General features: G+C 32.2%; 4 protein-coding genes across 7 annotated transcripts; 2 read left to right on the forward strand and 2 right to left on the reverse strand.

Annotated features, from left to right (window-relative positions):
• Positions 1–1,209: 1,209 nt before the first annotated feature.
• On the forward strand, positions 1,210–3,345 carry BORCS5 (BLOC-1 related complex subunit 5). The gene is made up of 6 exons (XM_088199538.1): positions 1,210–1,494; positions 1,559–1,675; positions 1,745–1,944; positions 2,689–2,764; positions 2,828–2,940; positions 3,013–3,345. The coding sequence occupies exons 1-6, from the start codon at positions 1,398–1,400 to the stop codon at positions 3,226–3,228; spliced, it is 819 nt and encodes a 272-aa protein (XP_088055664.1). The 5' UTR covers positions 1,210–1,397; the 3' UTR covers positions 3,229–3,345.
• Positions 3,346–3,870: 525 nt separating this feature from the next.
• On the reverse strand, positions 3,871–4,462 carry LOC148228278 (translation machinery-associated protein 16 homolog). The gene has a single exon (XM_088199539.1). The coding sequence runs from the start codon at positions 4,404–4,406 to the stop codon at positions 3,915–3,917; it is 492 nt and encodes a 163-aa protein (XP_088055665.1). The 5' UTR covers positions 4,407–4,462; the 3' UTR covers positions 3,871–3,914.
• An 842-nt stretch (positions 4,463–5,304) lies between these two features.
• Positions 5,305–6,786, forward strand: PCNA (Proliferating cell nuclear antigen). 2 transcript variants are annotated; one of them, XM_088199326.1, is made up of 5 exons: positions 5,305–5,417; positions 5,689–5,805; positions 5,872–5,978; positions 6,050–6,500; positions 6,569–6,786. In XM_088199326.1, the coding sequence occupies exons 2-5, from the start codon at positions 5,692–5,694 to the stop codon at positions 6,677–6,679; spliced, it is 783 nt and encodes a 260-aa protein (XP_088055452.1). In that variant the 5' UTR covers positions 5,305–5,417; positions 5,689–5,691; the 3' UTR covers positions 6,680–6,786. The 2 variants fall into 2 exon arrangements, with proteins under 2 accessions (XP_088055452.1, XP_088055453.1); XM_088199327.1 differs by having other exon boundaries at positions 5,382–5,543.
• Positions 6,787–12,009: 5,223 nt separating this feature from the next.
• LOC148228280 (uncharacterized) lies at positions 12,010–20,962 on the reverse strand. 3 transcript variants are annotated; one of them, XM_088199727.1, is made up of 7 exons: positions 20,694–20,962; positions 15,196–15,511; positions 14,540–15,130; positions 14,286–14,449; positions 13,985–14,228; positions 13,770–13,910; positions 12,010–12,793 (listed from the first exon to the last, which is right to left on the reverse strand). In XM_088199727.1, the coding sequence occupies exons 2-7, from the start codon at positions 15,491–15,493 to the stop codon at positions 12,585–12,587; spliced, it is 1,647 nt and encodes a 548-aa protein (XP_088055853.1). In that variant the 5' UTR covers positions 15,494–15,511; positions 20,694–20,962; the 3' UTR covers positions 12,010–12,584. The 3 variants fall into 3 exon arrangements, with proteins under 3 accessions (XP_088055853.1, XP_088055852.1, XP_088055854.1); XM_088199726.1 differs by having other exon boundaries at positions 20,571–20,935; XM_088199728.1 differs by lacking the exon at positions 20,694–20,962 and adding an exon at positions 20,577–20,682.
• Positions 20,963–23,077: the final 2,115 nt, after the last annotated feature.

Raw genomic sequence — 23,077 nt, forward strand, 5'->3', positions numbered from 1 at the left:
GCAAAAAACAATTATACCTTCTCAGAAGTCAAATATCCACGTCAAAAGCTATAAAATTGTGTCATTACCGAGCATTCCCACAGCGATGGCACCCACACGATTTTATTGCTTTCGACATGAATTTTTGACTTCTTAAAATTGTTTTTGCGCTCCCCCATTGACCAAAATTTGGTTTGAATATACTTTGTTCAACACTCTATTTCAGAAGCTCGTAGTAATATCGGTAAGGATAGCTATCATATTTTTAAAACATATTGTAAAATTAAATTGCAGATAACCTATAGAGCAATATGAGAATCTTTCTGTACTCTGACAATTTGTTTTTTATTTAATTTTGCCATTGAATATTCTTTAGCCTTATTTAAATATTCTAAGGTATTATTTAAAATTTTTGAATTCAAGAGCTTTTTAAAACTTAATTGTTGCAAATTTTTGGAATTTAAAATATAAAATAAGTTGTTCATTAATCGCAAGAAATTCATGGCACTGGAAATATTCTTAAAATGAGCCAATTTAAAAAATCGCGACAAAATATCAACGAATCTGCGATACTACTACTAAATATCTGACTTGCTAGTACTTTCATCTTTTAATTTTTTAAATTTATGTGTTGCGAACGTAATTGATTACCTAAATGGAAAACCTCGTAATTCATTCAATTGCATTAAATAGTTCCAATTTACTAATTCCTTTCAATTATCTACAATTTTTTGTTTAAATTCAAAAGTGTTTCTAACTAATTTTATCGTGTGACAAGAGCCTAAGAAAACGCAAACATCTTTTTTAGAAATAAGATGACTAAATGTTGTTTTTAAATTGGAACTGTTAAATGAACACCCTAACTTATTTGCAAGTGAAATATTAATTGGACAACTATGTTATGTCATTTTTATTCTTTAATAGTTTTCTACTAAGACTTATACACGCTATAACTGAACAGTCCCACATAATAATTACAGACAAAATTACGACATGGACGTAGCTTGTTTTTTACCGCAAACGCCGCTTCTATGAATTTTTCAGGGCAAATTCAAGGGGGGCAAGTGTCAAACTGACTTAAACGTAGTTTGGCACTATCCTAGACAATGATAATATTTTTTTAGTATTCTTTATGTGTATATATTCCAAGTTATATTACTTCTAAAATTCAAATTTGATTATTCTTGCACCTCGGTTCTTTAATTAGAGTAATGGCTATTTCACAAATTTATAACAATAAAAATGTTTATTTACACTGGCAGCACTGAATGCTTCTGTCAAACTCGAGCATTTCGAGTTGTCATCGAAATCACTGTTATTGATTGAAAATATTTAAAATGGAAACGTACAATAACTTTGTGATATATAAACAATTGTAAAGAAAAAATAACATACTTACATAGCCCCAATCTTTAAAAATGGGGTCGGAACAGTCTTCTTCTGGTGTCGGTAAAGCTCAACCATCTGCGAGACTTGCGAGGGGTCATACGATAGCCGTTCCGCCAGCGACTAAAGGTGTTTATATTTGTATATATTTTTAAAAACCTGTTTATTAACAAATAATCATTTGTTGCTATAGAAATATTAGCAGCTAATTCAGATGCAGCACCCAGTGGAAATACTTCACCTGGAGCTAGTGTTTGCTCGGACACAGATTTACCATACATTTCGTACACTCTAAATAGACCAATCGGAGGTAAATAAATTATAAAATGATCTTCATAGTGCTCATGCTTTTCGATTATATTATCACTTTTATGATTAGATTCTCCGAAAATGACTGGTAAGGGACAAAACTCGGCGACTAATAGAAGAGGCGGTTTCGCACAAAGAAGGGGTGCTGCGCCACGTCGCATTCCATCGATGGGCTCTTCTTCTAGCTCTACCGCTCATTCCATTGTCGTGGTGAAGGAAGCTAAATCGCAACAGAGTTCTGACAAAGATGAAGATATATTAAGGCTACAGGTAATTTATAAAATACCTGTATATGCGATTTTTAATCTCTTTAGAATTGAATCAGGTATAAAAGTAATTCATTTTTGTAGTCTATAATTCTTAGATGCAATATTTAGATCATTTCTTTTACTAAACATTATGACTAATTATTTTATATAATTCGAAATGCATCATAGACTACTGACGAACTTATGCGTCCTTTTAAAACACATTAGGGCATTTAATATCAGGATAGTTGATATCATTTTAAGAATGTTTCGCACCTTTGACAAATGATGCATTAATGGACCTTTTTTTAACACTGTTCCCTAGTCATAAAAGTTTAATGTCTCACATGATATAATTGATAGAAATTCATATATTTAGAGAAATTACTTCAAAAGTTATAACAATTTTACTAAAAAGTAACTTATGATTTTTAATACATTGCTAACTGCGCATTGTTGCTAAAAATGCAGAAATGTAACGGGGCTTATATTTATAGTTAAACAAATATTTGATAAAGAAAATCACAATTTAAAATTCATTAAATCGACTATAATATATGAAAATAATAATGTTGTATTTTGTATAGTATGTTATAATATACAATATAACTACTGTCAATATAAAAGTAAATTATTTATATAAAAAAACAGATACTTAAGAAAAAGAAAACAAATACTAAAGTAGTTCATCAATAAATTTAGTTTAAAACTATAAAATATTTATTAATTTACATGTTTATTATATAGTATTTTACATGTTTTATAGCAAATTCCGATGTTCTTGCCAATAATGAGAGGCACTCTTGGTTTACCGGGTGCGAGAGATCCTGAAGTTCTTGAAGGTTTGTAGACTAAATAAAATCTTATAAATCCTTAACATTTAAAAATATCACTCAATTTTATAGGCGTTGATTCTGGTCCTTGGTTGAGATTAGGCAGTCGCTATCAAGTACATTTATCAGCATGCGCTCAACTCGTAGCAAATGAACAAAACATTATAACAGCAAAATGCAAAGAGGTATTTTTATCAATCTATATATAATTTACACTTTTAAACAATATAAATAAAGTATGTTTATTAAATTTCAAGATTGATGCAGAAGTTTTGCGGATTCATGCCACGTTTGTGGACAGGCAGAAACAGGGAGCTCAACTCGCCGAGAAGCTGTCACATATTAAACAAATATCACAACACCTCACCCGCTGTCACATAATGCTGGAACAATTGACTATATCGGCCGAAGAACTGAACCAAGCTCTACCGCCGGAGCTTCGGTTGGAGCCTTTCACTCTATCGCTGGATTAATTGTAAATATATATACTAAACGACGAGAAGTGTCAAAAAATACTACATGACTAATTCATTAATGATCTATGCAATTTTTATAACTCTTTAATAAGCGCTCGCATAGCTGATTGAAAATGAGATTATTATAAAATATTTGGCTTTAAATTTGCTATATTGTTAATTAATGATATTTATAAGCATATTATAAAATTAAAAATTTAAGCCGACTCATTGAAATAAGATTAATTGTTTTGATTCAAAATTTTTATAGTTCATTTTTAATGTTCTGCTATAATTGTATTCAGTTTATTTTATAATTATCAGTTTTATTAGAACTGCCTTAATGTGTTTAAAAAAAATCTAAAAAAAATAGCTTATATAACGATTTTACAATTTCAATGAACACAATATGATTAATAAATACTTTTAATTATGTGACTTGCAGCTTGTGAAAAATATGTGTGCTATATTTAACATTTAGGCTGTGAATTTAATTTCATTTTAATTGTATGTAATATTATTTAATTATTAATATACTTTTATATTGTATAATTTAATCTTCACTATTCCAAATTATACCATCGAAGATTTATTTAATATGTACCATCTAACCAAAGTATAATACATGTGTTGTTACATTTTGTTTATAAAAATAAAATATTTTATTAAAAAAATATATTTTATTTACATTTTTTACAATATTATCAATTAAGGTTTTTATAACTGAATCGTTTGAGTTTAAAATTTTGCAAAAATCGCAGTTCGCCGTTCCACAGCTTTAATATTTCCACTTGTTGGGTGTTCATCAAGTCGGGTATTTCGATTCCGCAGCCGTTGAACTCCTCGGTTTCTCTTTGTTTCGTCATTTTTATTACATCTTCTCTGCTCGCATGTTGGCGATTTCTCCTCCCACCGATTGAATTTTTGAACTTGATTTGCTCCAATTCTTCGTCGAATCTCACCAGATATGTTTGAATCATCGATACCACCTCCTGCTTAGAATAAACTGCCAAATCTGGCGGCGAAAGATTGTCTTTAAACCATGCTATTTTTTCTCCGATTATATTCTGTTTTATATATTGCCCTAGCTTTTGCCCCTCTTTGTGTTGTTCCTTTTTTGTTTTTTTCGCTAAAGCAATCGTTTTTCTACTGTTGGGGTGCTTACAATTAGCAATTTCCTTCTTCAAGTTTGGCATTTTGAAGGTTATGCGAACTCGCAATGTCTGACAGTTGTTTAATGTTGCCAGAAAAAATAATTTGACCAAATACTATGCATAAACATTAGTTTACTCGCGCTTGTATTCTACAATTTACACAATATACTGAAATGCTAATTTTACGAATGCTTCATTTAAAGCAAGGCGTAAATGTAAATAAATATAATACAAAATAAAATTTATGGTTACCATAATTTTCATGACAAATAAAACATAGTTTTTTATTATACAGTCAAGTTAAATCAAGTTATTGAATTGTAATTTATTGCTTCATAAAATTAAAATTAATATTTCCTATTTATTAATAGGCTACACACATATAAAGTGTATTTAAAAAATATATATTTACTTTGATTATACAATGTATCAATTTATGAAATTAGTTGAAGATTTTAATATTCCGTTTAGGCAATTTCAACCCTAAAATATACGAAGCAACTGTGATATAAGGGTTCAAAAGTTGACGACTGGGTCCCTCATCCGCGCATGGGGCTTGTTCGCCATGACGCACAGAGACATCAAACGCGATTAAATGTGTGCAGTTCTATGATGGAAAAAATCACACGAAAACACTGGTCATGGTTGATATTAACGGACATCATGATTCTTTATTCGTGAAAAATCAGATAAAAGCCACTCTCAAAAAATGAAAGGTAGGTTTAAGTATTAACGTTATCTAATGTAATGATTTTAAATATGTATTTGAAGATTAATTTATTGTCATGATTTTAATAGTTAAGGAAAATATGGTCGTGCAAACTTGTTAATGGTCATAATTGTTATGCTTATTTAATAAAATAATTATTAGTTTTATATTTGAAATACAGATTTATAGCACATATGTATGCTTATCTGAGCGCGAAGCTGTTTACAAGCGCGCGAGTTATTATTTTTTAGAGTGGCAGCACTGCCTTCCTCATTGGCGCCAAACTCTGTCGCGGTGTGCGTTTCGGCAGTACCTTTCGGAGCCCCAGAACCTATATCCTCACAGTGAGTCTCAAAAGACTGAGTCAATACTAATTTAAATCACAAAGCAAAGCACGTTAATACTCCTGAGCGTCGAAAAGTCTATAAAGTTTCATTAAATTGTCCCATCATTACCGGCAAAGTTTTGAGGTGCTGTACAGCCTTTTGTCAGCAGAATATTTTAATCATAAATTCATTAAAATATGTGATCTAAATCGAAACTAGGATGATTAATCATAGTATGGTGCCGTATCGTTTCCCATGTTTCTCATGTACATAACCTTGACCTTTTCAGATCATGTTCGAAGCGAGGTTACTCCAGGGTTCTACCCTTAAAAAAGTATTAGAAGCGATCAAAGATCTATTGACTGAAGCTACGTTCGATTGCTCAGACAATGGCATCCAATTACAGGTGAGCGGTTATTTTTCATTTTGATCTTTTCTATGAGATTCTAATGTAATTATTTTTATTTTTCAGGCTATGGACAATTCTCATGTATCTCTCGTATCTATGACTTTACGCGCTGACGGTTTCGATAAATATCGATGCGATAGAAACATATCTATGGGAATGAATCTATCGAGGTATTTTATTTGCATTTATTTTGTTCAACGTTCAGTAAGTCAGAATCTGATACATATGGCTATTGTTTCAGTATGTCGAAGATATTGAAATGCGCCGGAGATAAAGACAATCTTACCATTAAGGCGCAGGATAACGCCGACACTGTAACGTTCATGTTTGAATCTCAAAACCAAGAGAAAGTCTCCGATTACGAGATGAAGCTGATGAATCTCGATCAGGAGCATCTGGGCATTCCTGATACAGTATACTCATGCACCATTCGTATGCCGAGTGGTGAGTTCGCTCGCATTTGCCGTGATTTGTCTCAATTCGGCGAATCCATGGTGATTGCCTGCACCAAGGAAGGTGTTCGATTCTCCACTTCCGGCGATATCGGTTCGGCTAACGTCAAGTTGGCTCAGACAGCTAGCGTTGATAAGGAAGAAGAAGCCGTCGTGATCGAGATGGACGAGCCCGTAACCCAAACGTTCGCATGTAGATACTTGAATTACTTCACCAAAGCGACATCTTTGAGTTCACAGGTATTTATTTTTAACGAAGAGAAGATACGATTGTTTGGAATTTGTTATTAAATCTTTTTATTCTTCAGGTTCAACTCTCCATGTCTGCTGACGTACCTTTAGTAGTCGAATACCGCATACAAGACATCGGCCACATCCGCTATTACCTCGCTCCCAAGATTGAAGACGAAGAGAATTGATTTTAATTGTGATTTATTTTTACGAGTATATTTAATTCATTTTTCAAGTTCACATACCGATTTTTTGTATCCAGCTTCTTTTATTATAAATAATATTTAAAATTAAATTTTCTTTCATTCAAATCAAACTAGTAAATATATACAAATATTTTATTTTATGACTTCAATTATTAAAGGAACGAGATTATCATAACGATATATTGTCCAAGGTAAAATAGGGAATCCAATAAAAATGAAATGCTATAAAATTTAAAGCAATGAAGAGAAAAAGGCGACTGTTCAGTGGTCGGCTAACATGGGTAAATTAACTCAAATGGGGGTAAAAATGAAATTTTAGGGGTAATGAGCAATCTTTCAATTAAAAATATATATTTTCTGAAATATTTTTTCAAAACAAAAGACGCTTCTCTTATTTTTTTGTAACTTCTAATAAATTGTTCCTTATTTCTGTCAAATCAATGAATATGTCGACGTTGCGAAAATCTTGGCATTTTTTATTGGGAATATGCAATTTTCGGAGTAATCAATTCTGTAGCAGCATCCTAAATCACGAAGGGTTGTCCCTATTGTTAATATTTCTTGGGTAATTTTTTTCATACTTGTATCACTTGTGTCATGCAACAATGCAGGGCTGTAGTAGTAGTGTAGGGGGGCATATGCCCCCAGGCGCAAGATTGATGGGAGGGCCAAAACAAAGTTAGTAATAATCTATATTCAAATCATATATTTGATTTTGCTAGAAATCACATGACATTATTTGTAAACTGTGACAACTTTGTCTGAAACACACTCACCCAAGCAAGATACAGTGGAAAGCATAAACACCTATATACTCGTTCTACTATTTGCTAGGAAGAATTAAAAAAATCTTTACTACTGTCATTAAAACGCGATTTGGAAACATGTTGGAACACAAGAGTAGTTAAACTAAATACGATGCAACACAATTGTTATAAAATATTTTGAATTTTAATTTCATTGTTTTGCTTAATTTCTGGAACATTAATATAAAAAAATCAAATCAAAAGCGGTTGCAAGATATAGGGACCTCATTTTAAGTTTTTCCAGGGGGGAGTGGAAAAAGTAGGCCAGTCAGTGGTCGTTTTTTCAATATTTCGATTTCATTAAGGTTCGTAGTATTTTAATAAATTACATGTATTTTTTTGGGTTACATATATAATATTTAATATGCACTTTGTATTCACAAACATAAATTGTATTACTTTGCACTAAAAACTTGATGGTATGCACTTTGTACAACAACCTTGAAACATATCTTTTTGCCATAGTATCTACATATTTATCTGTTATCTAATGTTTTAGTTTTTTAAAAACGATCAGAGTTTCTCAACACTTTATTTAATTACGAATTGTATACCATAGTAAAACATCAGTGGGATCATTCAGTGCAAAGTATAATATTATTTTTTTGTGGATAGTATTAATTTTTAGTGGAAACTATTTATTCAAAGTGACATAATTTGTTTCAAGTTTATTTTTAGTGAAGTATATTTGTTATTAGTGAAAACGATCAAAAAATAAGTATTAATGATTTAAAAAAAGTGCATTTAAATACATGTCCAATTTTTGGCCAGATTCAAGGGGGAATAAATGCCACCACCTGCCCTACTCTCTTCCAATTTAGTTTAGAATCCGCATTAAAAGCGAAAAAATCTTACTGTCGCCGCTGCAGTGAAAACGCTTATATCTAAACCAAATTTTGCGCAAAAGGAGGGCTAGACGGAAACAATTATCCTTTCTTAGAAGTCAAAAGCAATAAAATCGTGCCGTCGCCGTCGCACTGGAAACGTTTGATTATGAAGCGTTCATATTAAGACTTTTTATAACAGTATTACCACTTACAATAAGTGAGAACCGAACGAAGCACATCTAAATCGAATTTTGACCAATAGGAGGGCGCAAAAAACAATTATCCCTTCTCAGAAGTCAAAAATTCACGTCAAAAGCAATAAAATCGTGCCGTTGCAGTGGGAACGCTCGGTAATGAGCGTTCCCACTGTGACGGCGCCGACACGATTTTATTGCTTTTGCCGTGAATTTTGGACTTCTCCTATTGACCATAATTCAGTTTGAATACATGATAGAAAGGATAGCTATCATATTTTTAAAACATAGTATGATATCAAGTGTAGACAAACTATGGAGCAATATGCGAAATGCGACGTCTGTCCGTACATATTTTTCCACTTATTTCCCCCCAGAGAGTTGGGTTGGCTTATTTTGTATTTTAGACTTGACCTAATGAAAGTTCTAAAACTATAATTAGTCTTAGAACTTTCATTGGGTTAGGTTTGGTTAATTGGTGTAGGGAAGGTTTGGGTTTGAACAGCAAATAGACGTAATTTTTAACATTTTATTCTATTTTTGCTGTCTTGATAATTTATACATATAATTTTTTTGCACATAATAGCCGTATTCGAAAATTGAGAAAAAACAAAGGGGAGGAGCAACATTGAATTTTCGCCCTCGAGCGCATACTACCTCAACTACAGCACTGCAACAATGGGTATGTTAGTATCATAATGCAAATAACTCTTATTTTGTTTCTTTTTGCAACAGATAATTCAATCCCAAATTGCATTGTCTTTATTCGTACAGGATCTTCTTTAAATGACGCCAATCATTTCATTTTGTCTACGCCTCCAAAAGTCCCTATATAAGTTCAAATTCTAGTGGCAATGCCAGTACACTTCAATTTACTCAAAACAACATATTATTGCGAAATAAATTATTACCAGTCAAATTCTCACCAGTGAAATTCACTCTGATATTATTTGACTCGCCTTTGACGAAGATATAACATTTTAACAGCCATTAGATCTCATATTAGCAGCCATAATCGTCATTGTAGGTTCATTATTTAGTCGTGAGTGAAATTTAATTTTCCTTAACTTATGTGTATTAGAAAAAATCGCCTCAAGATTGGCGGAGAAACTTTTTGAACTTCGATCCAATAATGAAGCACGCACTGAATTTGGTAACAAACCAGATCTGGCATCTTTTTGGATGTCAATAACTGCAAAGACTTTCAAAATTTCATCTAAATTTGTATGCCTATATACAATTGAGATCAAAACTTTCGAAACTAAGCAACTGCTATTTAATTTGTTAAATGTTTGCTCTTCTACAGTACAAAATGGTGGTTATGCCATACAATGTCTCTTGTCATCCACCAAGACAGAAAAAGCAAAGCATTTTCGACATTGAAACAATATAGTTATTTATGGCTATTGATTCATTATGACAGACCACTCCTAAAGATACCGTCGTAAAGTCAAATAATAAAACATACAAGCGCTCATCGGGATACTTACCTGCTACTCATCTGATTTTTTTAAAAATAATACTGTTTATTATTAGCTTCTTTAAGCATTGAAAGAATGTAAACTCATAATGTGTTTGCATATTGAGAAATTTGCTCACTTAATTAATAAAATAATTTATATTCATGTCAATAAATTACTAGATGCCTCTATTATTTTTGATAAAGATACACTAAGTTTCCATATATATATTTTGACTGCTTTCACATTTAAAATATCGTCAAATTCAATAAATGTGATTTATCACATTCTTATCGTAGTATATATTAAATTAGCAATGACTAAATAGTCTTTAATTGTTTAAAAAACTGCTACTATTTGACACAGACTAAAGAGATGAAGCAACATTATTTTTTCAAATAAAAATATATTGCTTCATTATTTAGTAACAATACGACAATAATATATAAAGATAGGAGTAAATACTAAACAATGAATATAGGTTTAGTGATATTGATTCGCAATTAAAAACTCGTTTGGTTTTCCGTATTCTACTGATTTTTGTGTTTTGGAGACGGTCCTTTTATATCCGTCTTTTATAATTCGATTTTCACAATAGCATCCAGTGATAATTTTATGTCTCTGTTTAATTTAAATAAATTACGAAAATTTTCTGCATACCTTTCTTTGTGATGATCTTTGGTCATAGTCCCTACAAATGTATAAAAAAATTTAGAGCTGGCTCAACTGCATCATTGTAAAAACTATTGAAATACCATTTTCAATAATTCATTAGAAAAAAGTTGTAAGTTTGTTCCAATAATAAGGATGTTAATAAATAAAAGTAAAATAATGTATTTTATTACAAAACAAATTTATTTCACTTAAAGTTTTCATATAAAAAGAAGCTTATGATATTACAATAAAATTACATACAAGTCCAGTATGTTTGGAAGAATATTTAAAATCTGATATAGTATTTTTTTATAGTCTACATTCAAATTAATGGTATTGGATCATTAAACAATGTTTAATCATATACAAAATTCTGTTTGTAAAAAAAGAAAAACTTCTAGCGACTAAATATTATGTTTAATATTTATATTGATATTTTCTCCATAAGTATTTTTTTTATGGAGAATATGGGAATTAAGTGGATAAAAGTTTAGATTAAAGGGTATTGTATTGTTCTTATGTATTTTATAAACTTATGTTTTCTTCGAAAGGACAAAATCTTAAAAATTAGGGTCATTACAAAGAAAGTATAGATAAAGAAAAGTTAAATGTAATTACAAATAATGTTAAATTTTTATGAACTTATATGTATATATAATATATAAATATATTTAAAGTCTATATATATAGTATATATACTTATCCAGACATAAGAAACTCTGGAAATCACATAAATAATCTTAAAAGTAATACTTTGACTTCAAAAATATTATCAACTATGACTAGGAAGATCTTTGTTACGATATATTATATGTAAAATCGTATTTTGTAATATTCCAAATATACATATTTTAAAAGTGACCCGTCGCTTTGCAGTCAGTTATCGAGCTGGGTCGCTTTTAAGCTTTAACCGAAACATTTCGTTACATAAGTAACAACAAATCTCTCACAAGAGTAATATTTATGCAATTATATTATATAAAAGTTAAATCGTATATATATATATACACATCATCTATATATAGATTACAAGGTAGAAAGGAACGATACACATTTGCAATATATAATGATCAAATATAAAAAATTACATATATTTTAGATTGAATACGTCGCAACGTAAATGGTAATTTCAACAATATACCATATTTACTCGTCAAATTCTAGGTACTTTTTTTACACAATTTCTCCATTAACATTTACTTGCTGCAAATGCTATTTGATTATTGCTATGTTGAATGCCGACATTTTATTATTTAAATTACATCGATCCTAACTATATGAACTTATTATTATATATAATATTTTTTCTTTCAATATATAATATTGTATTAAAATTTATCAATATTACTTTGTAATAGTTGGAATAAAAACTTTTTTCGTTTATAAATTTAAGGACACATACATAACTGGAAATTTACATATAGGGATTAGTAGGAAACCTTAATTTACATAACTATTCTGGGATTAGGATCCATAAATTTTGTAAATACAAAATCATATAAATTCACACATTTACCGCAATATGTAAATTGTAATACAGAAATTGTGTAAAATAAGAGTATCACGGATTAGATGAGTAGATACCGTAAAGAATCGATATTAACTATTAAGATACCATAAATAGTTTCTATTATAATTGTATGTTTCAATACTATTCACACATTGATCATTTTAATTTAATGTATATATACTTTATTGCAAGTTGTAATATCTCATTTCCACTTTTTGGTTGAAAAGAATTTGGCGCGCTGCTGCAGAAACAGTGAATGACGTTGGATGATCTTGTCGTCTTTGACGAACACTTTCTTCTTTCTGATCGAGCCCCGCTTGATCGTCCTGGGCTTCTCGATCAGTATTTCGTCTTCACCATTTTCGACAGCATTGTCGCTCAACTCGTCTTTGCAAACCTCGTGGATAATGATATTCCTTTCCACCTCGGCGTTATCTCAAGAGGGTGCTTCCAGTTTGATGTCGGCGGACGTGGAAGGCTGAGAATTGCTGTTTGGTGACGTTGCAGTGATGATCAAATCCTCTTGTAAGAACGGTACGTTGCCAGGACCGACTATGGTGTCGTGCAAGGTTCTTAGATGGCGCAACAGGTTTGATTTTACATTGAAGCCTTTGTTGCACAGGCCACATATGAATGGACGTTCACCTGCAATTTTATAAATAATTCATTGCCTAGTAAATAAAAAATACACTAGTGAAATCAGTGTTCATGAAACTTGCGTTGGTTTATTTTGAACCTACGGTTCTATTAAGAATAATTGGCTCTAGTCACTTTTAACACATAGATGGAAATGAGCAAGATTGTATTTCGTAATTCAAAGAGCCGAAGATGATTGTCTGATAAGATTTAGACATTGGATTATTTAATCAATCTTATAAATTTGTTTGTCTGCTAAAAAGTCGTAAATGTAATACTCTAGCGTATGAAAGTATACAGAATACAGGGGACCCAAAATTAACGAGACTCGGGTCATGGAGGAGAGGAACATTAGGCGAACGAGTTTTGGGTGGTGGGATGTTATAGAGGGAACCAGTATGAGTCAGTATGCCACGGTTCGTCGCCGTGAGAGCACCCATTAGTGTGTAGCATTTTTTACCAATACATTTTTTTCCACTTGGTAAAAACGTGAGATGGCTGATGCTCAAAACCAACGCACGGTGGTAAAATTTTGTTTTCTGATGGGAAAAACGGTCACGTTATTGAGCGGCTTGTTACCGAGCACTCCCACTGCGATGGCGCCGACACGGTTTTATTGCTTTTGACGTGAATTTTTGACTTCTGAGAAGTGATAATTGTTTTTGTGCCCTCCTATTGACCAAAACACTTTTATATTATATGTGGTTTGAATATACTTTGATAAACACTCCTATCTATGGAGCAATATGTGAGATGTGATTTTTTGTTGGTTGCCCTATTATGCTGTTGAGAAATTTGTATCCATCAAAATTATGCAATGGAAATTGAGGCGACGATATAAGAGGCAATTTTATATTGCAATGTCACGATAGGAATATCTAAAACTACCAAATGTGCTGATATCTAGATTAGTACAATTCAACAAAAAACATCGTTATTGAGAAGGACATGAATCTGAGTACAAAAGTCAGTAAAATATAATCACCTGTATGAGTTCTTAAGTGAATAACCATCGATGCATGAGACGGGAACACTTTCTTGCAATGGTCGCATGTTTTGTTCTGATCGCCGTCGGTGTACCGATTGTGGCGTCTTGGCGGTGCACTATTATTCGATATGGCCAATTCTAAACAACAAAGATGATCATTATAAATCACACCGTTAAACGACAATCTTATCGGCTGTATGATCAAATCTAACCAGTCTCTGTGTGGGTGCTCTGTATGTGTCTGACCCATTCGGCCGGATTCGGGAAGTGCTTCTGGCATAGATCACATCTTAACAAAGCGGTTGTCTCTTCAGTATCGTCCGAGGCTGATCTCGTCTTTCGTTTCCGGCTGGTTGTCGTGGTAGTGCTCTCTGCGTGACCCTGTATGTGACGCACCCACTCTGCCGGTATGTGGAACACTTCGAAGCATAACTCGCAAGTGAGCGGACTATAAATCTGAAAAATAAATTTAAGTTGAAGTCTGTGACAAACATATTATCATAATTTGTTTACTTGTTCATCTATGTCTTCATCGTCCATAGCTTCAGCGATCATATCGTCTAGTTCAGGCTTGATTATGATATCCGATTCGAATATATCGTCCGATTCCATATCGTTATCGTCATCCCAATTAGGTTCCGGTTTCACTGAAACTATACTTTTTGGATCTATTTCACCTAAAAGTATTATAACAAATTTTTTTAAATAGAATTTCATATTTATGACCTATATTTTCTCTGAAATAAAATATCATAATAAAAACATACCTTTAGAGTAATCGTGAGTTCTGCTTTCTTTACTTTTCTGCGTCGATTTATCAGATTTTCCTTCATTATCAGATTTAGTGTTGTCCAGTTTTGTTTTCTTAATATACTTCTTATCGTTCTTTTTGACTTTAAGCTCCGGTACAAAATTGGTATGGTTCTCCTCGCCGTCTTTACTCTGTAAGTTATCATTTATGATATGATGTTGCAGATCCGGTGTGACTATTATTGTCTGCGGCGATGGTTTAGCCGTCAAAGTACCTAGAGCACCTTCTGGCGATTTTATAAAGACTAACTTTGGAGGTCCTATAAATGACTGCCTCGTCAGATTTAACTGTTGAACCGGAGCGAAGGCTTTCAATAGTTTTTCATCTTTTTTAACAGATATCTTTGGCAAGGTCGATGCTTCAGCGTTATCGGTTTTTTTAATAACCGTTTGTTTCGCTGGACCGTCGATGATTCGCTTCTCGGTGGCAATCTTATCCTCCGTCGTTTCATTTTGAGCTTCGCTCTGTCTCCAGAGCCCTCGGACTTTCAACAAATCGCCGGCTTGTAAAACAACATCTAATATATCGTTCGAAACTGTCGTTTCTCCTATAAACATATAGATAAAATTAATTTTATGTAGTGTTTATTATATAATGGTTTAATGAGCGTACCTTTGTACATATATTCTATTAAGATTTGTAGAGCCTTTGTTGTTATTTCTGGTGGTAAAACTACGTAAATCATGCTGTTGGCATATCTAAGAGCGCCTCTTTGGCTCTCTAGTAAGGTATTTAAGTATATGCTACACGAACTCAATATGAATTTGTGTGCAGGTATCTGGCAGCCGTCGGTAGTACATAGTACCACATCGGTAAATTTTTCCGAGCGGTACAAGGCTGCCACAGAACCATTGAGATGGTTTGTGTGCGAGTGCCACTTGAGCTGATAACTATCCATGTTGCTGACCATTTTAACTTTTGGTTACATCTGAAAAGTTTATTAAAAATACATTAAATATAAATTGCTATACAAAAATATATTAATAATATGAATTGCATCGTTATACTAGTTTTTTATTTTGTGGACAATTTAAATGAGCAATATATAGGATAATTGTTCTATAAAACTAATTGTTTGTGCATTATTGTTGGACATATTTAGTGCAAGTGGTCAGAACAGTGAATAAATATCCGAAGATTTACCTTACATTGATGTACAAATAATTCGTTTTAAGGAACAAAGAATTTATTTAAATGCACATATCTTTTAAAATAATTCCCTGTTAAATAGCATAGTTCTTTAATAAATTGATTTTTATCTAATCTTCTTTATTTTAATTTATTTTGAAAGATTTTTTATTTGTTCAAATTAAAAAAGAAGCTTAATTTTATCCTTAACTAAATTATATCAAACTAGTTAAATCGAAAAATAAATATATAATTCATTTCAGCTTATGACAAAAAATAAATTTAATTTTATAAAATATTTTTATCTCTTTAAAAAAGTTTTTTTTTAATTGAAATAGTTACAATAATATGACTAGCTTTTTAAATATTTAAATATCTATTTGGAAATCTTATTAATATATCGCAAAATTTACCATTTTGTAAAAAGCATTATTTTTGTAAAACTTATTAAATCGAAATAATATTGTCACAAATCGCAACTCGATACAAATTACAAACTTACAGCGAACAACAAAGAGCAAAGATTGGAATAAAATGTACCACCGAATCAATAAATCGCATACAAGTCCGTCGGTTTAGAAGAAAAACTTTAAAGTTCAAAAATAGTAATATTTTACATTTTTATATGAAATGGTCAATATATTAATGTTAGAGAGAGTTGCATTTCATAACCCAAATCGAAATCGCCACATAGCGTTTGTGACGTTTACGAACATTTATTCGATTCAAATAAACTTGCCACAGACGCGTATATTATATTCATATTATTTCTTCATATTTTTTTGTGTAAATATTTTAATTTCCATGACTCTGAAATAATAGGTGTAAATGAGAGTTGCAGTAAAAAGTCCCTAATTCAACTTATAATGCTTGTCAATGGCTTGTTGCTTTTATTCATCCCCGTCAAAACGTGAATGTTTTATTAATACATACATTTTGAAATCCGTCTCATGAAAATCTATCAATTTTGTATTTTCAGTTGTGACAATCTTCTTCCAAGCCGACGAAGTGTTGAGTTTTGTGTTGCACAAAACATGCGCGCGCACTCCTTCAAATACCCATTGATAAGTTTATATTTTTTAAATATTGTCTAGAATAACGAATAATTTTGCGGCCATTGATTTTCAACGATCGTCTAACATACGACTGAATTATTAATTTAAAAGAAACGAATCAATAAATTGATGATTATTTATTATTGCTAGAATACACGCGTACAGGCATTGAATGGTGAAATACACACAAATGCGCGCGCAATAAACGCCTATCGAAATTTTTTCTTTTATTTTTATTTTCAGCGATTATTACAATAACAAACGGTTTTACGACCATTAAGTCTTTACTTCTCTTGAATTATTAAATCGAAGAAATTAATCAATAAATCGATGCCTATAAATAATAAATGCATTGAATTGATATTTGCACGCAAATACGCAAAGGCGAATCCAAGAGGGAGGAGAGGAGGAATGAGAGGACATGCCCTCCCTTAAACGTTTCAGTATTGATTTTATAGATCCAGTTTTCTCTATAATGTTATTCTCCTGAAAGCTTATATGTGTTTAAATAAATGTGCTGATCAACTTCATGCTAAAAAAAGATCATCCGGATTTTTTTGTTTATTTAGGGATGTTGCGGGAGCTAAATGAATCGGAAATTTTTATTCAAAAATTTCTGAGCTGACCTTTTTTTAGCTCCCACAAGCGTTTTCCGCAACGGCCGGGAGCAATGTGTGAAACCAGGACAATCCCATTTGATTAAATTTTTTAATATTACATTTCACCTCAATTTTAATTTGTTTATCAATTGTGTTTTTTACAATTCAACCAACGGAAATTTTATTTTTTTCAATTGAAATTGAACTTGAAAAGTTATTGATATGTTTATAACTGCATAATGTATGAAGCTTATAGAAATATTTTTTTTCTAAGATAATCCTAAAATATTGTAGTTATACTGTCTTCATAACTAAAATATTCTTTATAATCAAATTTCAGAATCATTTGGAGCGTGAAACAAAATTTATCGTAATTAGTTCGTAATAAAAACTATTAGTTGTTCGCGACTTGCAGAACAAGTTTATTCGTTATGCCGACGCATATGACGACTGGAGATTCAGATGTATTAAAAGCCACTTTTACATGAGCCTAAATTTGTTTGGATTCAGTTGTTGCTGATAGAAATATAAAATAAATCAATGCAAGGGGCAAAAAGTCGGTGTAATGTACTTTAGCAGGTACCCCACTGACAGCGTTGCCAAATCTCTAGCTGTTTGAAAAACAGTCGTAACGCAAAAACCATTTATAAAAAAATTAACAGACAGCTACAAAGTTTGTTTTTGTTTTCCAAATCGGCGCATTTACCTGCAACTCAAAGGTAGGAAAGAGCCAATTACCTCACCAATCTCAAAATTAGTACATAAGCGCGAACATAGCGAGTCAGAACAAATCAGAGCTTTTCTACTACGCTTCGATTTGGGACACACGAGAGTTTGTCCGAAGTCGCATCAAGCGGAGTTACGCCGAGTATAGAAAAACGAGGAAGCAGCCGCTTTCTATTACACGTCAACCACAGTCTAATTACGGATTCCGAATTCCAAGAACTCAACCTGATTTTTGTAGAATATATTTAGAGACAATACTATGGGAACAACACGTATCTATTGCACAAATTGTACGTACTTTTAAAAAACATAATATTAATTATTATGTATTTAAAAAAAATACAGGCAATCAATTTTCTGTAACTTAGATATTACTAGTGATTATTTAATTAAAAAAAATAATTGATTGTATTTATAAAAATTGCTTGAGAAATATTGCAAACACGAGGCAAAACCTTTATGTTAACAGATAAACACGAATTTAGCAAAACTAAATTTTCATTGGCCGTGAAGTATAATTTATTTCAGTCATGGTTGTAAGTTTAAAATATGTTAATCGATATTATTTAAAAAAATTACAATAGTGTAATCAGGATCGACCTAATTATGTTTATTATAAATCACCACAAATATGTTAATACTGGTGAAACCAGTACAGCTAGTAGCCGACAGAAAAACTGCAACGTCCGATACCTGCATTGGTCCATAGAAAAATGAGAATCGAATGAAGCATACAATAAGTGAAAATCAAATGAAGTCAAAAATCCACGATAAAAGCAATAAAAAAGTCTCAGTAAACGCTCGTTATCGAGCGTTTCCACTGCGACGGCGCCGACACGATTTTATTGCTTTTAACGTGAATTTTTGACTTCTGAGAAGTGATAATTGTTTCTGCGCTCTCATATTGACCAAAATTCGGTTTGACTACATTTTGAACAATACTTTCATATCAGAAGTCCGCATTTATTCACAGGATAGAAATAATATTTTTAAAACATGTCTGTACTTTCTGCTTATTTCCCCTTGAGAGATAAGTTGGCTTGGATTGTAATTTGGATTTGACGTAACGAAAGTTTTAAAACCATAATTAATTTTAAAACTTTCATTTGGTTAAGTTGGTTTGGTTAATTCATGTAAGTTAGGTTTGGGTTTAAACAGCAAATGGACGTTTCGCAACAGTCAAATTGAGTTTCATAGACATTTATTTATATGCGATATATAAATGTAACAGTGAATGTGTATTTTTCACTGAAGTCAAAATACATTTTCACCAGTAGATTTATATTTCTACTAGCGAAAATATAATTTAACTGATAAGCGCTAGTGAAATTACATGCTACTCTAAAATGTCTATGAAACTCAATGTGTATTTATATATATATAAATATATTCTTTATATATTTCGACTGCGATGCTCCATATGAATTATCCGTAACTCGTAAAAAAAAATAGTTACGTATAATTTGTGACCATGTCTGGAGCATCGCAGCTGAAATATAGAAAGAATATAAACGAAAATCGCGATGAATCCCGGTTACGTCATTTTAGCTTTTTCTAAGAGGGAGGGCAAAATTTGGTGAGTGGTTGTTTTTTTTTTTTAATATTTCGATTTCATTAAGATTCATAGTATATCATTACATGACATGCATTTGTCTGGATAAATTAAAGGAGAGGGAGGCAAATGCCCCCACCTGAGCCCGCAAAAAAACGTCCCTAATTCTAATACTAATCGATCATCACATATTAGGTTTTCCTCGATTTTATGGATGAATAATTATAATAAAATCGAGTTAGGTCGTCTATATTGATGTCTATTAATTGTAAGTTAAAATAATTATAAATAATAAAATAGATTTAGAATAAATTTCACTGATTTTAGTCTGGTTTCTTACTACTTACTTAGTAATTGTTGCTGGTGTTTACCCTGTAATAACGCAGTGGTAAATAAATAAGTACCTGCACTAGAATAACAAATAATTAACGCGATACTGTGAGTTTTTTTGTCAATTTTTCCTTCACCTACATACAGATAATGTATACTCAAAATATAAAAATGCTAACAAAATAAACATTTAAGTAATAAATGAAAATGTTGACACACTACACTTAATAGCACATGTAGACAAAGAAATTTTAAAGATTTTATTTGGTACTAAGAGCACTGTTAACACTAAAAAGCATTTGCGATTCTAACCTTAGTATTAAGTTATTACCAAAACACGCGCACGCATGTGTTGACTTGTGTATTTTCACACACACGTACGCACATGCGCGCGTGCATTCGAACGCGTATCGAAACGTTTTGATTATTTTTAATTTCCAAACAAACGATTTTCTGGCCATTGATTTTTAACGATCGCTTGAAATATAAAATATTAAAAAAAACACCACACAAATGCACTGAACTAAAGTATTATTTTAGAATTTCAGCAGTCGATACAAAAACAAACAATTTTCAAAACAAAATTTGTATACATACACATACACGCGCGTGTGTTTTGTTTTTGTGTTTTAAAAGTTGGAGCGACCGAAGAGGCACTTTTCCGACCATTGATTATTGTCATATTTTTTGCTATAGAAATCGATAGTTATATTCACTGACTGCCTACGCTACGATGTTTTGCGGTCGTGCGACGATGCAACGGTGCGCCGGTGCGCCCTCGCCGGCGTCCCCGTGTTTACTGCGTGTGCCGCGCGTCGCCGGCGCCGATCGATAGAATCGCGCGCCAATGGCGACGGCGCATTTATCTTATCGATCGCGGCGGGCAATTTCGAGAGACGGTCCGCCGGGGTGCGCTGTTCGGCTGTCGCGCGGCGCGCCGATCGATCGCCGCATGCGAGTGCGCCACCGCCGCCCCCACCCCAATCATCGATCCATTCGTTCGCATGCGCGTGCCGAAGATCTTTTTGTGCAATGCACATCTACTGTACTGGTATAACGTTTTGACATCAATATGGGCGCTAACATGAAATTTCAATTTTTCAATCACGTTGAAAAGATTGAGGAAGGTGACGTATGATTGCAAATTTCAGTTAACGTAATAAATGACGGAAATATAAAATATTTTATAGATGTTGATTTATTGTATTTTCTTTTTTTTTTTACAAGTGATATTTATGTAATATATAAATATATCAACTTGACCCATTGATCGCCGAGCCTACTAAGCCTTTGGGACCACTAAAATATGTATTACATATTAAAAAAATATATGTTGAAAAAAAGTGTTATTTACCCCTGAAGCAAATACCCTATAATTCATTAAACTTGTATCTGATTCTTTTTTCTATGATACCGTCGGATCCGGCAATTCTCGTCAAAGAAGCAAAAGCTGATATATTGGATTTCGGCAGCTATATGGTTAAGTGGTTATTATAGCTTGCTAAGAAAACAATTGCGGTTTATAACTTTCGTATTCTAATACATCTTTCTCAAATAATAATTGACTTAATAAATAAGCACCATTAGAATCAACACATTTTTACAAATTAAAACCCATTTTATTCATTTCAATTGCGATGATAACATTTCAAAATGCATTTTCGGTGATAGCTTGGTTATCAAAGACTTAGTTAACATAATTATGTTTGGAGTATAATATCTGTATTTAAATAAATGAAAAGTTGGGAAGAACATCATAGTAAAGTGATTATTAGATTCCGTTGTAACCTGATAGACGTTAGCCCAATGCGTTACAAGTCAGTCAGATATAATAAAAACCTACTAGTAAGTATTAACCATCAGACTTTAGTCTGGGTATCGATGATATCTATATAAATTATTATGTGTATTTTGATTTATAATCAATAGATTTCACTTTGTAGTTAGGGCTGGTTTTAAATAATAGCATAATAAATAAATGCTGCTACCCGCGATCTCTGGGTTACCAGTCTAAATCCTACGGACTATGCTATTCCGACCCTAATTAGTAAACATTATTAATAAATATTAAATAGAGAGACCCTAGACTGAAATCAAAGTCTGTAAATCAGTAATACACTATATATTTTATTAATTATAGACTATTATTATAGATTACAATCAATACGCAGGTTGATCCAATTCGAGTTTCCTATCTTGGCAGCACTGTAAATCGAACAGCTGTCAATAATCCCGCGTGTTAAAAGTGTCAAATGTTAGTTTGTAACAACTTATTTACGAAATAACCGCTCAACGCATTAAAATTGTTTTAAAAAATAACAATTCTGTACGAACTGTGTATCGAAATTTACGGGAAGATTTTAGTCAATTTAATCGTCCTATTTAGTGAACAATTAGCAACCTAGTGAAACGATTTGACTGGAAGGGTTGGAGATAGAGTACAGCCTGTGTAACATCATGGGACCTGTTCAGCCGAGAATATTGCTGCTGTAAGTAAAAGTGTGGCCGTAGACACGGAATTTTCGATTCGTCGGCGTTAGAAGCTTTTGGGCTATTCTTATGGATCCATTTGGCGCATTTTGCAGATGACTTGCACTTACACTGGTGTAAAATTCAGATAACACAAAAACTGAAGCTCAGAGATTATGAACAGCGAATAATTTATGCATATTGACTGTTAGAATAGCAGGAAATTGATGTTGATTTTTAAAAGAAAACTCTTTTCTCTGACTAGGTATCTTTCTGGATATGTTAATTAGCAAAATTGCCGCATATGAGATGAGAAAAATCTTCATATGTCCAAAAAGTGACAGTGTTTGGTGCATATTATGGTCAGGCAGCGTCATTGGGCCTTACTTTTTTGGAAACGATGAAGTTGGGACTGTAACAGTCAATGGTGAGCGATATAGGCATATGATAATCGATTATTTTTGGCACGTAATCGAGGATATTGACGTGGAAGACATGTGGTTTCGACGGCACAACTTGCCACATATCGGGTGCAACGTTGGAATTTTAGCGTTAAAAGTTCCCAGGTCACATTATTTCACGTTTTGGTGACGTCAACTGGCTGCCAAGATAATTCTTTTGTGGGGTTACGCGAA

This window comes from Plectrocnemia conspersa, unplaced genomic scaffold (assembly GCF_051122295.1).
Source record: "Plectrocnemia conspersa isolate PC_06_02 unplaced genomic scaffold, ASM5112229v1 ptg000012l, whole genome shotgun sequence".
NCBI lineage: Eukaryota > Metazoa > Arthropoda > Insecta > Trichoptera > Polycentropodidae > Plectrocnemia > Plectrocnemia conspersa.

Bases quoted from the DNA above. Each gene is read 5' to 3' on its own strand.
- BORCS5 (XM_088199538.1), top strand. From the start codon at position 1,398: ATGGGGTCGGAACAGTCTTCTTCTGGTGTCGGTAAAGCTCAACCATCT. The intron at 1,495-1,558 runs GTGTTTATATTT...TTGTTGCTATAG, and splicing joins CGTTCCGCCAGCGACTAAAG to AAATATTAGCAGCTAATTCA. The intron at 1,945-2,688 runs GTAATTTATAAA...CATGTTTTATAG, and splicing joins AAGATATATTAAGGCTACAG to CAAATTCCGATGTTCTTGCC.
- LOC148228278 (XM_088199539.1), bottom strand. From the start codon at position 4,406: ATGCCAAACTTGAAGAAGGAAATTGCTAATTGTAAGCACCCCAACAGT.
- PCNA (XM_088199326.1), top strand. From the start codon at position 5,692: ATGTTCGAAGCGAGGTTACTCCAGGGTTCTACCCTTAAAAAAGTATTA. The intron at 5,979-6,049 runs GTATTTTATTTG...CTATTGTTTCAG, and splicing joins ATGGGAATGAATCTATCGAG to TATGTCGAAGATATTGAAAT. The intron at 6,501-6,568 runs GTATTTATTTTT...TTTATTCTTCAG, and splicing joins CGACATCTTTGAGTTCACAG to GTTCAACTCTCCATGTCTGC.
- LOC148228280 (XM_088199727.1), bottom strand. From the start codon at position 15,493: ATGGTCAGCAACATGGATAGTTATCAGCTCAAGTGGCACTCGCACACA. The intron at 14,450-14,539 runs GTATGTTTTTAT...TAATACTTTTAG, and splicing joins AACTCACGATTACTCTAAAG to GTGAAATAGATCCAAAAAGT. The intron at 12,794-13,769 runs GTGATTATATTT...ATAAAATTGCAG, and splicing joins TCACTTAAGAACTCATACAG to GTGAACGTCCATTCATATGT.